Consider the following 18,437-nt stretch of genomic DNA (forward strand, 5'->3'; position numbering starts at 1 on the left):
TACTATAAAATGTTTTGTGCATGGGTGCCAGTTTGCTCCTACATTCGTAACGACCACTTGAATAATATTGCACTTCTAAACAGAGTTCCAGCGTAACACAAAAATGTGCTAATGTTCATCAGGACCTGCGCTGTGTGCCTATTAAGTTTAGGGCACAGCTTCCACCAGTAAAAAAGTTAAATGACGTAGTGTTTGCTAAACTCCTTAAAGCTTTATTTGTAGCTGTGGATGTTAGCATGGTGGCAGGACACATAACATGTATAGCATACCAGCTGAAGCCTGTCGGGACACACGCCGCTACATGCTGTAAACTGAAGTTCATGAGCACAGACGCTGTGCGAAAACACGCTTAAGTACGCAAATCTACGCACCAGTACTTCTGCGACTGATGTACTGGGTGTGCTAAGAGGTGAGTCAGTTTACAACCTTACAGGTCGGTTTCTTCTTTATTCACAAATGCGACTTTGGTAAAAGCAAAACAGCGTGCAAAATCAGATTAACAGCTGCGGTCATAGGTTTAGTCCACTTGCGGTAATGAATTTTTATACATTCGAAAGCAAGGAACAAATTTCTGGCGAACTTCGGCAGGGGACAAGCAGTACTCGATAGTGTGCGCACACCCACACAACGCCACGCGAGCAACCATGGAGATGTGTGCATATCTCTACTACCAACGAATTAACAAAGTCCACTGTACGTATCACTGCACGCCACACAATGCATGCGCCCCGGCTGACGACGCAGCTCTGGGTGCTCGTAACAAGTTTCCGAGAAATATATTCATTGTGCCACAATGCAGCTGGCTTGACGACGTAGAAATTGGATCGCTTTGTAAGGCGAGTCGGCGCTCCTGTTTATCTTACCCCGAAGTCATCATGCTCATGCACAGCCGTCAGCACGCTTTTCTTACAGCGGTATAGTGCCGTGTTTTGGATTGCACGGGTGCCACCTACCAGTAACGCCCTTCATTCGAGATAGATTGCATCTGAGCATGCGCAACCAAAATGACGTCTGTTCGCTTTACCTCTAGTCGAGGCTTCAGCAGGTGCAAACCACCTGCGATCACTCGTGGAGGCTCCACTGGATATGGCAGCAAATTGAAGGCAACACGTAGCAAAGCCTACAGGACAGCGCGTTCCACGACGTCGGGTCTGTGCTTTTCGCTCAGCATTTCTTGTGGGCGCCTTTGCCGGCGACGCCCGCAGACGACGGCAGCTGTTGAAGCGTCAGCTGCAGGCAAAACAAAAAGAAAAACAATGTAGCGGTTCAATCGGCTTGGTGGCATATGGCCAGATGCAAGCTATATCGAACCAAACGTTATCGGTAGGCGGCACCAATGCAGCTTAAAGCACGGCGTGCGAGCGGTCAAGACAGCTGTGCTGACGAGTGTGTAAACAGAATTCACTTCCATTTCCCATTAGACCAGTTACCTCATTGCCAGCTGTACTACAAAAAAAGAGTGGCAAGTTTTTTCGTTCGGAAGTATTCCTCCTATTGGTATTCATCCTTAAATATTCGCGGCTGAATACGTAAACAATACTTCTCGACTTTGTGTTCACCGTGTCAGTAACCTTGTTTTCGAAGCAGACAAAGGGCTCCCAGAAAAATGAAACCTTAAGTTATGAACAGTGGCTGAACAAGGGAGTCTTCATCCTGCATACAGATCATCGCTGCCATGACAAAGTCCAGTCCCTTTGTCGTACATTTGGCTTTAGTCTGAGGATACGTTTCTTTAGCCATTGTTGAATAACAATATGGCTTATGTTCGCAGATCCAACGTTTCAACAAAGGGAGTTGTCTTCGCTGCCATGAAAAATTTTAGCCTCCTTTTGGAAGCGTTCGCTTCAGTCTAAAAAAAATATCTGGAAGTGGAGGGCTGCGCAGTGTTTGGGTCGTTCTGGTGCCGTATAACGTAAAGCTATTTTGATTTTATTCCAATTTCCTGACATCAACTTTACGCAAACACCGACACAAGGATCGAACGGTGATCCGCAGGGCAGTTTCAACTGCAGAAGCAACGGATCTCGTTTATAGGAGACATTTGCTGGGACATAGGAGATCCCTTTTGTCTGCTTTCAAAGATATCATTGGGCACCTTGACAGTTTGGCCGACAAGAGACGAGGACTGCGGAGGACTGGAGATTGTTTCGGTTTGGCCGAGCTAACGCATTGAATATAGATGACCGGGGCAGTAAAGTAGTGGTGCCGGCGGCTGCTATTGGTCCACTTCCCCTTGCTTAGATTGCGATGGGTGATCCAATATCGCGGCGGCATGCAATTGGGAGTAAAAAATGTCGATACCATTGAGCCACAGAAAATAATAGTTGGCAGGATGATGTCTTGTACGTGTTTAAAGGGCTAGTCAGCGTCATACTCCCGTGCTTTCATTGTAATATGCAAAGAAATCCGTTCTCGCGGGCAGCGCGGAGTAGCCTCTGTAAGAGCAATCGGTGGGCATCCTCATTTTATTCTTTTTGGAATGGGGCGGTATCCGGCTATCGCGAAATAAATTAGTTTCGTGGCAGCCGAAATTTCTTTTACATAATGAGGAGGGCTACTGGCGAAAAATGAGTACAATCAGGATCTTTTTTTCCCTTTTATTCATAAGACGTCATATTAGATGAAAAGCTTTCGCAGTCCTCGTGACGTCACGTGACACAGGCAGCGTGGGCGTGGCCCAAAATGCTTTTTCCATCGTGGAGGGCTAATGGTAGATGCGGAATAAGAACAGATTGAAATAGCTTGACGTCACAACTCCCCAGTAATTTCGCCTTTGTTTCAAAGTTGGATTGATCAAGAGTGACCGAACAAAATCTTCAGTCAAAACTCCGCGTTTCAACAAAAGAAGGTTGCCGTCGCAGCCCTGACGGTATCGAGTCCCCTTAATAGCAGAATTTGCGGCTTCAGTCTAAGGATTTCTTCGGTCGCCCAATGTTCATCCTTAGTGCGGTTACTTTTCTCTTCATCGGAAACCTCGTATTGAGCTCTTCACGGTCCGTGCATTTCAAAGCGATATATTGTGACAAGGCTACCAGCAGGGCAATGCGCTCTTTCGTCGCTTGCTTTTCTTTTTCTATCGCGGAAGCAAAAGAAAGAAGCGCCTGGGACAACGCGTGACGAGGGTTCATCACGTCCAGTCGCTTACTCCAACGCTCAGGCGGCGTACTCGGGGGCAAGTGTAAACTCCTTACGGGCGAGGGACGAAACATCCGATGCGGGGAAAACCTCATGCTGCAATTCATTTATAGCAACTTGTGACGCACTCAGACGACTATTCCACAAAGCTTGTTGCTGCTGCTTCGGCGGCGGCGGTTATAGCCGCGATGGTTACAGTTAGTTGCCTTACGAATCCCACAACCACGTGATTTTTATCTGATTTTGGTCCTTTTTGGAGTTCTCATTCCGCCGGTACCTTTGATGAGTAGAATACGTCGGTGCTGCTTGATCCGGATTTCGCTTGACAGTCAAGATTACAATGAAGGGTGAGGCTATGCGTAGTTGATCGCATATATTTTAGTGTGATGTTTCTTTTTTCTAAGTAGCAGCACTTAGTGTACAGCGCTGCATCTTAGTCAGCGCGTAAATTATTTTACTATTCTCGTACGTATGCCAAGCATAGTCATGTTCGTTCCGGAGTCAATCAATGTGATTTAATAAAACAGTGTTGCTTCTGAATAACTTATACTTTCAGTAGTGGTTGCATATGTGGCAGTTCAACTGTGATAAGACGATGTAATGGTTTGAAAGGAAGTTACATCTCGTTCTTGGCTTCTTTTTTAATTTCTGTCGGCAACGCTGCACCAGAGATATTTCTTCATGATGATTTCACTGTTGATTTTGCACACCCAGTGATCCCATTACACATATCTAAAAAGTACCGCCACATTAGGCTAATAAATGTTCGGAAATGGAGGTATTTTATCTACATCGACGACTGTGAAAGTGAAATTTAAATATTATATATGATCGCCTGCGTTTATGCTAGAAGGGCAGCGATCGACCTTCGGATTATTTTTCCCCAAAGCTTGCCACAACAGCAAGATGTAACAGAATTTGAAGCTCCTGCATCATATTAAGGCACTACGGCTCCGTAGGTTCGGTGTACAAACCATCATCAATCTATAAACCTGTACATCAGCCATAATTGCACAAATCTGTACATTGATGGATAACTTAAAAACACAATGCTAGGATAACTAGAACGCGTTTATTGTTCGCTCCTCATTTCGGCAGTCATTGGAATAGCTACGTGATTTCAGCTTGTACGTATAGTGCGAGGCGCGCACCTTCTTCGGCGATCTGGTAAGTAGCAGTGCAAGATCACGCTGTCTAGTCATTACTTGCAAATGCTGCTCTATTTTGTAATTTCCCGTTTGCGTTTCGCTTGTGCAGAACTGTACGCATTATTTTTCCCTTAGCGATAGCACAAGCTGTTGTTTCATTGTGCCGCCACTTACGTGAAATATTCGTCGTTTTCTAAAGTTCTACTCCGGCCAACCTTTATTTCACGTTTAGAATTTGTGGAAGCCAGCGCCAACTAGTCCTTCTTGCTTTTTTTTATCACCTTCTCGCTTTACGATATCTTATCTACTGCACATGTGATTGTGCTCCGTGCCCTTAGACGACTGCTTAACAATAATTTTCAACATCATAGCCAGCAAGAGTAAAACGAAACTCCGTTCTTTGTTTTCCCCCTTCAGCGCTTCTCCGGAAGTCACAGGTCAAATGGCGCGCGCGACGGCTTATATCGGCTCCCCTGAAGAACGTGGAATGCCTAAATCCATGAAGATTCTCGACTTTATGCTCTCTCTTGCAGTAATGTGGCTACTGTTATGCCTTTATCTTGTGTGCTGCACGTACTGGAAGACAATGGACCTTATCCGTGTAGTTTCTTTCAAATGGCTTTGAAACCATGTGCTTTTTCCACATTACGACTAAGGTTCACAATATGCTCGCTTGAGCAAAGAGTTAAAGTCAGAAAATCGTAAATACTCTTGCAAATAAAAATATACATGTACTAATTGAGGCCCCACCGAAAGTGTCACTGCGGAAAATACAGTCACTGGTTCGGATATCAGTTGTCATCATTTGACCACGAGAGGCTCACGTGACAACTCTAGCGCACAGAAGACTTACTATTGAGAGAAGAGATTCAAGAGGCCTCACCGTTTGGTGCATCAAAAAGCGTGGTAACATTTCCGGTAGCTGGGCACTCTAGTTTACTGATTTGTTTAAACTTCTGTTTTACTTACCAGCCTAAATAATGGCCCAGAAGAGTTTAATTACAAGATAATGCGGCGAAGTTATTATGAAGACTGGTAATAAAATGCAAACATGCACTATTTCGAGACTTTGACAGTATGTTGCCGAAGCATTTCCCGCCTTTCCAATGTTTGCTGAATTCACCTTGTCGTCTTTCATGGTCAAATAAGGAACTGTCTGAGAAATGCAGCATAGCATTTTGATTCGTTCTGTCTGTAGAACATGTCGATGTGCACTTTTGAAATGAGCACACCCGTGATGACTGTTTTCACCATTGCTGTAATATATGTGCATATCAGTGACCACAAAATTCGTGTACCGGGGAACCTGATGTACACTTCGGCTTCGCTGTGTTATATCTATATATATATATATATATATATATATATATATATATATATATATATCAGTAGAGGATATATAGTCAGTAGAGGATTTGGCGGCGTAGGGAGCAATGCAGCGTCACCTCGAGGCGCTGCATCGTCTAGTTTTCCGGCTGGGAGCGGCGTCCGAAGGGAGTCGGCGAATAGGAGCGACGGGGCTGGGGAGAGCGAGATTGTCGTCGTTGGGGCGAAGGCGAACGAGAATAGGGGCGGTTCGTTGCAGGAGAATCAGTGGCGGCATTATCGGAGCGTGCGGCATAGGGACGAGAAGGGCCACCTGAGGGGCGAGAGTAGGCAGTATAAGTAGGCCGGCTCGGGGAACTCCAGCGACTACGACAGTGCCGAGAAATGTGCCCGATTCGATGGCAGTGGAAACAAATAGGCTTGTCGTCAGCAGTGCGCCATTCAGATGGGTTGCGGAAACGTGGTGGGTAAGAAGATGCGGGACGGGGCGAAATCGAAGAAGCCGGGCGGGTATTAGGGCGATGGGCCGAGCAGATGGTGTGAAGACCCATGTTTTCAAACTCCTGGCGGACAACTGCCTGGATCAGTGAGACCGTGACTGCAGATGTGTTGGTGGGACTGGAGTCGAAGGCAGCCGGATAGGCGGCCTCGATCTCACGCCGGACGATCCTGGTAACATCGGCAGTGTTGTTGGGACGAGGAGCGTCGGCACAGGAAGATGTCGCTGGGGTGTTGGGCAGACGGGCAAACTGCTGGTCAATACGTCGGCTTTTGGCGAGTTCCAGGCGGCGGCACTCTCTTATAACAGCATCCACCGTCGCTACGTTGTTGCAAACGAGCAAGTTGAAGGCGTCATCGGCAATGCCTTTGAGGATGTGGGAAACCTTGTCTGACTCAGTCATGTGGGTGTCAACTTTGCGGCACAGAGCCAAGACGTCCTGAATGTATGTGACATAGGGCTCTGTTGACGTCTGCACACGGCCGGAAAGCGCCTTCTGCGCGGCAAGTTGTTGACCGTAGGGGTTGCCGAACAAGTCTCGAAGCTGTGTCTTAAGTGAATCCCAACTGGTGAGCTCATCTTCGTGCGTGCGATACCAAACTCGAGGTGTGCCACCGAGGTAAAAGACTACGTTGGCGAGCATAATAGTAGGGTCCCACCGGTTATTGCGGCTGACGTGTTCATACAGGCTGATCCAGTCATCGACGTCTTCCCCATCGTGGCCCGAGAATACGCCAGGATCACGGGGAGCGGGGAGAGTGATGTAGGTCGTCGAAGTGGTAGCAGGTGTCGGAGCCGGCGGAGTCGGGTTGTCGTCGCCGGGAGCCATGAAGGAAGGCTCGACGTACCGTCCACTGCGAAGCTCCGTGACGAGGTACAGGGAACGTCCACCTCCACCAGATATGTTACGTAGGAAGACGCAGACGAAAAGCTATGTACAAATATATTTACAAGGAAAATACGCTGCGCTTGGCCAAGAGGCAACAGCCCGCGCTAGCTTCTAATCGTCGTCGTCGTCTTCACACTGCTGGCCTTTCGTGATCGCGCATATTGTGCCGTAGCAATATTAACCACGAAGCTCTGCATTACACCCTTTTCAGCGGGAAAATTTTTGTTACTTTACTTAAGAAGCAACCTAACGTGATTTCTGACTGCTCCATCGCGATGCTGCTCCTGGATGAAATCACGTTCCGATTTTTGATATAGAGCTATAGATTGCATCTGTCATAGTCTACTCTTAATTATCTGCCCAACATGGCTCTATTAATCTAAGTGCAGCATCCATCACACTAATTTATTCACTTTAGTGTTGGTCTGCTCAGCTCGGAGGCGGCCGGCGTGATACTGGCGGTGGCGGCCGTATTTCTACGTATGCGAAGTTCGCAAAATGCTCATGTGCTTAGATTTCTGTGCATGGTAAAAACCAAACTAAATTATTTACATTATTAAACTATAGTTTAGTTGGCACGGAAGCAGCATTTGGAGCACCACGGCTCATACAACGCACCTTTCCACTTCGCAGGCGATCTTCGCGTTCTTGTTGCTGCTGTGTCCGTGCACAGCGTATTCGGAGTATGACCCTTCCCAACCACTGGTACTATCAAGCAAGGCCACAATCTACCAGCAGACCGGCAACTATCTCCACATCGACCCACTACAACTACTGCGCCCAGCCATCTGCGCACCATCATCGTCAACCGTGTCGTCACATCGCAGTGGCAACTTAAGCGGCTGTCCGAGCGTCAGTCCGTTTAGTTGGCACAGAAGCAGCATTTGGAGCACCATGGCTCATACAACGCACCTTTCCACTTCGCAGGTCTGTAAAAACCTTCCGCTCTATGCTAAGAAAAGTGACGACCCATTTTTGCTATTGCTTCCGTGCCAACAAGTGCTCTGTAAAATTGTCGCAGATTGTTTCTCTATGGCGTTGCTGTTATTGTGCTCAGGTGACGTGGAAACTAATCCAGGTCCTACTACGCGTACTGAGGCATTACTCGAGCTGCAGAATTTGCCATCAAATCCTTCTGAGCAGACGGAAGTTCTTTTCCGGCTGTTAAAAGACCTTCAGGCTCGTTCTGTACAATCTGCTACGGGTCAGGCCGAGTTGGTTAACGACGTCAAGGCTATTAAGGTTGGTCAAAAAACATCGAGACCAAAATGGAATGTATCCAGAAAAGATTAGACAACCTTGAAGAAAAAACAAATGTTCTAGACCATCTCCATGATGAAATGACTGGCATTCAGGCGTCGGCTCAAGCCCGAACAACTCGGCTTGACTCTTTACTAATGCGCGTTGACGAACTTGAGGACAGATCGCGACGCAACAACCTCATATTTTATGGCATCCGTGACTCTCGGGAATCGTGGGAACAGTCCGAATCACGCATAAGAGAAGCACTAACCGGTGTAATCGACAGCCTGCCTGACACGGCAATCGAACGTGCTCATCGCATTGGTCACTACACGCCTAATAAGTGTCGCCCAATTGTAGTTAAATTCACCAACACGAAAATAAAAGACAAAGTATTTTCTATGCGCGCACAGCTGAAAGAAAAGGGTATTTCTATCTCCGAAGATTTTTCGCCCGCCACCCGTCACGTCCGTAAAAAACTAATTGAGTACGCTAAAAGCCAGCCCCAACCATGCCCTTTCCAGTTAAGGTACACCAAACTAATAATGAATAAAAAAACAATTCGTCAGACACCGTCAACGAGCATGCGCCATATGAACCACGAGGTAACGGCGGGCATGCAAATTGCCAGCACGTGCCCAGTTAGGAAAACGTGAGGGGATGTGGACGAGAATCACGAGAATCATGCATCGTATCTGTGTTCTTTACAAATATTCGAAGCGTCATGAATAAGCGCACTTCCTTAGAATCTGCCTTGGAGACTTGCAACGCCGACATCTTTGTGCTTACGGAAACGTGGCTACATTCACAGATTCAAGATAACGAAATTCTTCAAACCACGCCCCATTTTTCACTGTATCGTTGTGACCGTACAATGCGTCAGGGAGGCGGCGTGCTCTTAGCGATTTCTAAAGATTTCCCATCTCAGTGTATTCATGTCAATACTGACCTCGAAACGGTTTGGGCCATCATTGAAATCAATCACCAGAAGATAATCATTGGTGTTTGTTACCGCCCCCCAACTTATTCATCTAACTTCGTAAACGAGATGCATGATATCATTAATATTGTTACATCTCGTCATCCTACATTACCCTTATATTTGCTTGGCGATTTTAATCTACCGAACATAATATGGAATACTGAACCTCCAACTTTACACCCTTTTTCTTCATTAGCCAATGAGTTCTTAGACATGTGCTCTGTCTTGTCACTTTCACAACTTGTTACTCAACCCACACGCACTACCGAATCCGTTGGGAACACACTTGACCTTCTATTAACATCGCGGCCTGACCTAGTTTCCGACATCACCTATTTACCCGGCTTGAGCGACCATTCAGCACTTTCGTTTGACTTAAATATTTTGCGGCCAAAAACCGGTAAAAAATTCAAATCTTTTCGGGACTACGCAAAAGGAAATTTTGAAGCAATCAGCGCCGAATTATCTGCTTTTCTAGACGTATTTATAAACAACTTCGACAGCCGTACCGTACAGACCAACTGGAATGTTTGCTGCAAAAATTGCGGAACTAACAAACAAATACATCCCACTGCGCACCATTGCATGTAATCTAAACGCCCCATGGTACAACATCCGTCTCAAGCGCCTGTCTAATAAAAAGAAACGCCTGCACAAATTAGCGAAACGTTCACCTAGCGTAAACCACTGGACCAAATACAAACTGGCGGCAGATGAGTATGTAGCCGCCCTTAAACAAGCCAAAGATCACTTCCTTGGCAATACCTTGCCTTTAATGCTTAAAACCGACACCAAGAAATTCTGGCGCGTCATTAACCCCAAGGCGGACGACATGATAACCTTAATCGACAGCTCTGGAAATGTTATTCCAACTAATCAATGTGCGTGCGCGCTTAATGATGTTTTCATGCACAACTTTTCATCAACTACACACATTACTCTTCCATCCACGCACGACTACGATTACCAAGCAATGTTTCCCATAATCATTGAACCAGCAGGCATCATACCAATTATCTCATCTTTAAAGCTATCTTCGGCTCCAGGACACGATTGAATAAACGCGAAATTTTTGAAAAGCACTAGCTGTTACTCTTCAATTTTCCTAGGAATGATCTTCCAACAGTCGCTAGATAAGGGTTCTTTGCCTGATGAATGGAAGATTGGGAAGGTGATCCCACTCCATAAGTCAGGTGACAAACATTCTCCATATAACTACCGCCCTATCTCGCTCACTTCCATTACATGTAAGATGTTAGAACATATACTTGCCTCTAATCTTGCTAGCTTTCTTGAAACTAACTCATTTTTTTCACCATCGCAACATGGCTTCCGCAAGACATATTCATGTGAAACACAACTAGTTTTAATTACGCATAAGCTAAACGTCATTCTTGACCGCTCTTCAACTGCCGACTGTATATTTTTAGACTTTTCGAAAGCGTTTGACAAAGTGTGCCATAACCTTCTAATGTTTAAGCTGCATCGAATTAACATTGATCCCAGACTGCTAGCATGGCTTGAGTGCTTTCTTTCTAACCGTTCACAGTTTGTCTTTGCTAATGACTCAACATCTCAACCGAGCAGAGTACAGTCCGGCGTACCTCAAGGGTCGGTACTTGGTCCCCTCCTTTTTTTAATTTACATAAATGATCTACCCTCTTGTGTTTCCTCTAACATTCACTTATTCGCCGATGATTGCGTAATCTTCAGGGAAATAATATGTGACACTGACATATCTTCTCTTCAATCCGACCTTAACGCTATTTCTACTTGGTGCCAATCATGGTCAATGGAATTAAATATTAAAAAATGTAAATTTATGCGCGTGTCCAGAACTTCTAACCAGCTTCCTTCTTACTGCGTTAATAATCTCCCCTTAGACCCTGTTTCCTCCTACAAATATCTTGGTGTCCATATTACTAGAAACCTCTCGTGGTCCATGCACGCTTCTTACGTAATTAAAAATGCTAACCGCATGCTGGGATACCTAAAACGCAATTTCACTAAGGCACCGTCTTCCCTAAAATTAATGTTATACAAGTCACTAGTCCGCTCAAAACTAGAGTACGCCGGAGCAGTTTGGGATCCCTTTCAGAAAAACCTGATTCACTCTTTAGAAATGGTACAAAATAACTCTGCTCGTTTCGTCTTTTCTAATTATAACCGAACTGCCAGCACTTCTGTAATGAAATTAAACCTTGATTTGCCATCTTTAGCCTCTCGCCGTAAAGGCCTTAGACTTTCACTTTTTCATAAGATATTTCATCATCCTTCACTTCGCGATGAACTTATCTCCCCTCCTCAATACATTTCATCAAGGTTAGATCACAATAACAAAGTTGGAATTTCATTATGCCAAACCAATGTCATGTCTCAATCATTCCTTCCGCGTACATCTGCCGAGTGGAATCGCCTACCAGCCTCAACCGCTACTATTGTTGACCATCAGCACTTCACGGCAGTATTAGATAACATTGTATAAACAGGAGAATTTCATTTGTGTTTTTGTACTACCAATTGTATCACTGTTTTTGTTTTGTATTACAGGAACACTGTATTACTGCACTGCATGCACCGTATTTAATTTTATTGACCAGCACTCCAGGAACACTCAAATAACATTGTATAACCGAGAACCATCTATTTCTGTACTGTTAACTATTTTGCTGCACTGTACTTTTTTCTTTTTTTCGTATTTGATGTAACCACTCCCCTCTTTAATGCCTCTGGCCCTGAGGGTACACGAAATAAATAAATAAATAAATTATGTAGTCCTCTACTACGGTGTGCGCCTCGTATTCAGATCGTTGACACGTAAACCCCCAAATTTTGTTTTAACTTTCTTCTGCGTGTCACGTGAAGAAAGTATGCTGGTTTGTACACACATTAAAAGGCTACTTTTACGTATTTCAAACGTTGTAGAAACTCTACCAAATGGTTTTTTTTAGCAGAGAAGAATGAGAATGAACAAACACGAGGGCTGCCAGGAAATTATAAGTAGGGTTCTTCGTTTTCGAACTATTTAATTAATATTTGGAAAACATTCACTGGTAAACAAAAGCTTGGCAATTTGTATTTATGCTAAAAATTTAAAACGAAACTTTAGTCCGGACGGCACAACCTTGACTAATTTACAGGAATCGCAAGGTTTAGAACTGCACTAGAACTCCATGTACGTACTTCTAAATATGGACAATGGCGACATGTTGGCGCAACACAGCATGCAAGATATCTGCTGGGCAGAAGAAGCAGCCCTCTCGTAACTACCAGAAGTCTCAAAATGGCCTCCGAGATCCGGCGGTGCGCGCTTCCAACGCGCACCCCCAATCTCGGGGGCCATGCGTCTCAACGTTGGCCCGATAATCGCCGCCAGTGGCGTAGCAAGCTTCGCACTTCGCTGATGCCCGAGAGCCCAACAGGAAACCGTTGGCGCTACCCAGCAAACAGTGAAGTGTTACGTTGTGTTCTGTGTGCTCCGCAGGTCAGAGCATACACATTGCATAGTGAGAGAGAAAGAAATAAAATAAGGAAAGCAAGGGTAGAGTGGTCAACCATAGGAGCGTCATATTTGCTAACCTACACAAGGAGTAAGGTAACGAGGTAACCAACGGAGGAAAAAAGGAATAGTCAGCACTGAGAGCAGTTGGTGGGATTCGCAGCAGTACTGTAAGCCGGCTCCAGGCCGGTGCACTTGAAGTACCGCACTCGGGCACCAACCATTTTTTTTCCGCCACTGACGGATGTCGCCACGATACAAGCATCTTTGTCTCATAGAAGGGTCGCGATTTCGAGTCAGCTTAATATTGTCGGGAGAGAAAGGGCACTTATAGTTCGGACGCACACAACGCAAATTCCAGCGCTGGAATGCACACTGCCTTTGCTCCACCGCTGAGGCGTGGCATTGGTGATGCGTGAATCCACCTCAAGTATCTCTACAGTTGCTATCGTCAAAACAAAACAAAAATACAGAAATGACGCCTGCATTTTGCGAAAGAAATGTGGCAACCTAAATGGATTTGTTGCGACTCTAGTGCACACAGCATGTTAGACCTGCTCACCAAGTGGTGCATCGAGTCACGCACAAACTGCTCGGCAGGCTGAGGCGTCTAAGCAAAAATTCAAACTAACTGATCTTGATAATACAGACTTGGAACAACCCGAGCCCTCTCTCTTGCATGATGTATAGCGTCTCCTCTCAATACATCTGCAGGTGCGGCAAAGTCGAAGGACAGCCCATATACGCGGTCGTTGATGCATTATTGACACTGTTTAGGTGTAGAAGCACGGCAGATTCGTTAAAAGCTTCCCACAGTAGTGTTACGCTGGTTTTGCGAGAAAGTGGAGCCATGCTTTGCCGAAAGAACGTTCCTCTCGAGTTGTGGTGCACCAGCGAGTAATTCTGCTACCGCGCTCAGACCGCGAGCCCGACAAAGTTTTGCTAGAAATATTAGTCGAGAGAACTTTGGTGGTATTGCCCAGGGGAGGTAGAGACATGTCGTTTCGACGAACATCGGAAGAACGAGCAGTACATGGATTTGACCGACCATTGTCCTCCTGGTCTAAAGCATATTTGTCACTTTGTCAATTGCCTATTCTAAGGAAAGTATTGCTTTGTTATGCAGCAATTCGCATTGATTACGCATGCACCCGGTGGCTACGTGCCTTGCTCTGCTGAGAAAGCTATCAACGATGGAGAATTTGATAATTAAAAATGAAAGAGCGTAACAAATAGTGTCTCAAAAGCCTTAGACGCGACGACCATGAAGAGGGTGTGCGTCCTGACGCTGACGTCATTCCCGTGGCGTACCCGGCTTCCCTCAAGTGATATTTGTGGGAAACTCTGTGGTGAACCCAAACATGCATGAGAAACTGCCGTGGCGCTTGACAGGCACGGGCCGTTTTCTTTTTTGCGTTTTACTACAGGACATGTCGAATTCGTTCAGCCTGTAGATTTGTTGCAATATGCATACCTCAGAGTGCCCCATCGTTTCAACATGCTGCGCTGGATCTAGTGGATTTCCCCGCATTCAATGCGAACGGTGAAAAGGAGTTCTGGATATTTGGTCCCGTAAAGTCGAAGGAATACACCGAATAACCAATTGCAACATTCTATAGCTTCTATAGATTACAGCAAATTGTAACGGTAAGAAACCCAATTGTATATGTTAAGTCGAAAAAACAAAAAAAAACATTCCTGTGGCTGGTTATTGCGCCTTGTTCTTGTTTTCTTTTTGGCCACTAAGAGGCCTGTAACAGTGGAAACGACAGATTTCTCATTTGGTTCCGCCGCTAACAGAAAGTGCGATAAATTTTGTGTTTGGCGAAAGAAATAGTGATAAATATAATCGCTATACCTTTCACGCAATAACTCCGAAAACGCGGAACTCAACCTGGGATAGTTTATAATAAAACTTGTCTGGAAATAGCCGACCTGGCGTTATCGGTATTATTGTGATGACATAACGCAGAACTTCGGCTTCTGAAGTTATTTGGCAGCAAGGCCGTGTGCAACGACGTTGCGCATAAGAAATGTTGGGCAAAGATGTTTTGCACATGTTTTTCTGGCCACTATCCCTCGTAACAGCCAGATCAATTGCCAGAGCTCGGCTAGCGAGTGTCTGATCACGTCATGACGCATCCACATACTGGGTACGGAAACCGAAACTGGATGGTAGCGCAACCATCAAATTAGCAGTAACCAGATTAAAGAAAATTTTCCATGGCCAAAAGTGTTTACACCTTCATCTAACACAAAGAAACAGAACTAAAGGGTTCACGTCAGTGCTAATTTAATCATTATGGCTCATTACTATGCTTTAAATTGAACGATCTGCTTGATTTCATTTACATATATTTATTGAAAACCTTTTTGCCCAAGTATAGTTTGGAAAGCTATATTCAGTGGGTTTTCCTTCAGCAACGCTGACCAAAGACAAGAAAAGATACCGAGAACAAAAGCTCCAGAAAAGTTGCCTATTCATACGATGAGATCATCATCTAACGACTCTAAGGCTTACAGAAACCAACCCTGCATGTTGACGGCTTTCTCTTCCCAGAGCAAAACGTCCATGACACTTGAAGCCAAAGGAACTTCTGCCAAAAGGGCCTCGCGTACTGAACAAGAACTGCAGCTATGGTCCGGGTGGTCCACGGACGTCAGCGCATGGTTTCCATATGCGACGGCCGGAAACTGGTATGCAGCGTACGTCGCCGTGGAAGAACAGTTTAAGGACACTGGAACCGACCAGGCAGCGAGGCACGCTCACTTCGTTCCTAAATTGGTCGCATTGAAGCATGATCGCTTTGTTCGCGACTTTATAGACGCACCTTATGGACCCCAACCCTTTGGCTGCTTGATAACTGCCCTCATTGTCAGGGCTTGCCTCCCATTGAACGTTTGGCCAAAGGGGTTTAAAAAGGTGACTTGGGAGGATGTGCTAAGGTACCTGCCTACAGTGCTGTATTCACGACTAAGCGTAGGCGCTAAGCTGTACCTGCAAAAGCACCCAGTTATATTTGAGGATAACGGATATCACAACGTCGATGAAGTCGGCACAGTTGCTGCCAACGCTCTTATACCCGGGCACACGCCATCAGTGACATCGTCCGATCCTGTGACAACGGAAACGCAGGCCTTAGATGTACCCGAAGTGGACATGCGGGATGCCACAGGAGCGCAGAAGCAGGAGCCGGAAGCACCTCAAGCTCTTGGCAAGGTAAGACTGCCTCCCAACGTATGCATTCCATAGCGCCTAAAATAGTCTAGCGAAGCGTTCTTCGCCCAATTTGCCGGGTTTGACGTGGCTACTGGCGGCGGGGTCGGTCGCTGCCTCGGCGAGTATGTCTGTTATTATATATATATATATATATATATATATATATATATATATATATATATATATATATATATATATATAGGGATTATGTTTGTCGAATGCAAGTACTGGTGAGTAGAACTATACGGGGGTTAATTTTTTTAACAGAATTTAAAGTGATAGTCCGTTGCACGCAGCACAGCTCTAATTCTTCAGTTGGATTACGCTCAGTGGATATTATGTGCAGGAAATTTAGATCAAATCTGTTTTTAATTAACGAAGTTTTACTAAATTACTTCTAAACCAGCAATTTACGCCTCATATTGCAAATTACTCATTGCAGCCGCTGACTTTAAACTCATATACACTTGGAAGGAATTCAGAGCTTTAAGCCACTTTCGAGGCATGTGTGGCCAAAGTTTCCGAAGAAATGCATGGGTGTGTCGGTTTCTTCTTTTGTATTTTCTTTCTTGCTTCGGTGCATCGAAAGGTGTTTTGTTTAAAGGAGTAAGTGTAACAAAGTGAATTTTTACAGCAAGTGCGACTACACTTGTCTCAAAACTGATGCTAGCTTTAAAATTGTGTCGAAGTTGATCTGCCTTGTTAATTCACTGGCTTCACGTTGTATATTGCATTACGGACACTAATAGCATCTGTTGAAAAGTTGATTACTGAAATTTTGTTTTTATGTCGATCATGCATTTTGATTTCCAGTGTAACTAACGTCCGGCTCTTAGAGTCATCCTGCTGATAAGGCTTTTTTCCCTACATGGAATTCCCGATTTATTAAAATTCTTTAAATGTTCTAATAAAACGCCCCCTTCGCTAACCAATATAGTGTTTCCAGTATGCTCATCTCTGTTCTGCGTCGCTAAAAGACAAATAGTCCGAAATAAAGCTGGAATACATCCGGTTCGTTCACAGGTATCTCTAAAACGCACAGACCTGTTCATAGAAAAATAGCATTACATTCAACGGATTCTTTTATTTACTCGTTTTGCTTAACTAAACCACTCAGTATGTGTAATAGGTATGTGCTCATTCTTGGCAGATTCTCCAGATTGGTTAGGCGTGTCTGCGACGCAAGAGGTACAGAATTCCTTAATGTGGACACATGTGTATCATGCTTCTTTGTGCATGCGCTTATCAACTCTCTTCTTGCATAGACAGGTGTGATACATCATTCTCGGCCTCGTGAAGTTACTGCGTATGCAGCTGGCGCTGTTCACCCTCCTAATTCGGTACTTTCATTTCGGCTTAGCTTCTTAGCTATGCGGGGCATCAGCATAACAGCTGCACCAGAACAAAGTTGTGACTTTTATAAATTAGCTATACGTGCCTTTTGCTCAACAAGAAAGTTTGGTGAAGGTAGTTTCTTGTGGATGGATGCGGGGGCATTTATAAAGATGCTACAAGCTTAACCAAGTCTGAGGCAACAGGGGATAATTCATCAACTTAATTATGGAAGTACAAGCTATCAACACTCCACGGTGCGTAAGCGCCTACACTATATTGCTGGTAGCTCAAGGTCGCGATTTCTGTTTTCAGTCTATATCCTCGGCCATCTCCACAAATTTTGGTGCTAAAACGAACAACCGAATGACTTATTTCACAGGAAACAACGCATTTCACCCTTCTTTATTCTTGACTACGCGGTTCCACAGGATTGGTTCATTGGATCTTCGTCTGGCTACTGCGACATGTTGGTTGTGGCCTCGCTCACTTCTGCGGCATGCTGCTGTTCATTTATTGCACCGCGTGTCCTTATGCTTGGTACTCTGTTGTCGCCTTCCTTTGCCAAGCACTGCACTCACATCTACACGCACTCTTTGTCGTTATCCTTTATTTCTCCTAAATATCCACGGTACTCGGTTTCGCGAACTTCAGACACCACATGGAGTACACCACCATGGGACATCCATGATGTGCAGCCAACAAACAGCGTAGCCCTCAGAAACTGTCAGCAGTTGAATGGGTGGCAAGCTTCAGGTGAATAGCACAACCAATGCCGCACGTGAACAAGACGATGTAGCCTATCTGTGTAGTCGCTTTTCAGGTATGCAGGTCCAGAGGCTGGTACGTTAAGCGTCAACCACCTTACGTCGCCATGTTCATTTAACGCTTACTGAGGACCGTGCGCTGTCCAGGCAAAAGCATCGTTCGTGTCAGCATCGACCAAAGTTTGTACTGTATGAAGCAGAGGTGCCCACGCCATGTTATTTAAACCTGATAGGCCGGACAAGCGTTCCATGTGGCTGACATTTTATATTCTAAAAACCGAAGCTCACTCACGCGTAGCAACTGGCAAGTGTGAAACACGAGGTTGCCTGTTCGGCGTCTGTCTTGAAGCAGCGACTTCTGCATTGTTGCCTTCTTCTCCGCCGATTTAAACTTTTAA

The 18,437-nt window shown here is 45.2% G+C and overlaps 1 protein-coding gene and 1 pseudogene across 6 annotated transcripts in view; both read left to right on the top strand.

Moving 5' to 3' along the window:
* The window catches only part of LOC126544574 (uncharacterized), a 235,665-nt gene that overhangs the window by 190,996 nt on the left and 26,232 nt on the right, over nt 1-18,437 (top strand). For 5 of the 6 annotated variants that reach the window (XM_055077729.2, XM_055077730.2, XM_055077731.1 and 2 more), the window contains 2 exons: nt 7,631-7,924; nt 15,281-15,940. In XM_055077729.2, coding sequence (XP_054933704.1) covers nt 7,631-7,924; nt 15,281-15,940 — 954 coding nt within the window. The remainder of the gene's footprint in view (nt 1-7,630; nt 7,925-15,280; nt 15,941-18,437) is intronic. The other variant, XM_072284971.1, reaches the window with a different exon arrangement.
* On the top strand, nt 7,931-12,003 carry LOC140213716 (uncharacterized; annotated as a pseudogene).

This window comes from Dermacentor andersoni, chromosome 10 (assembly GCF_023375885.2).
Source record: "Dermacentor andersoni chromosome 10, qqDerAnde1_hic_scaffold, whole genome shotgun sequence".
Lineage (NCBI taxonomy): Eukaryota > Metazoa > Arthropoda > Arachnida > Ixodida > Ixodidae > Dermacentor > Dermacentor andersoni.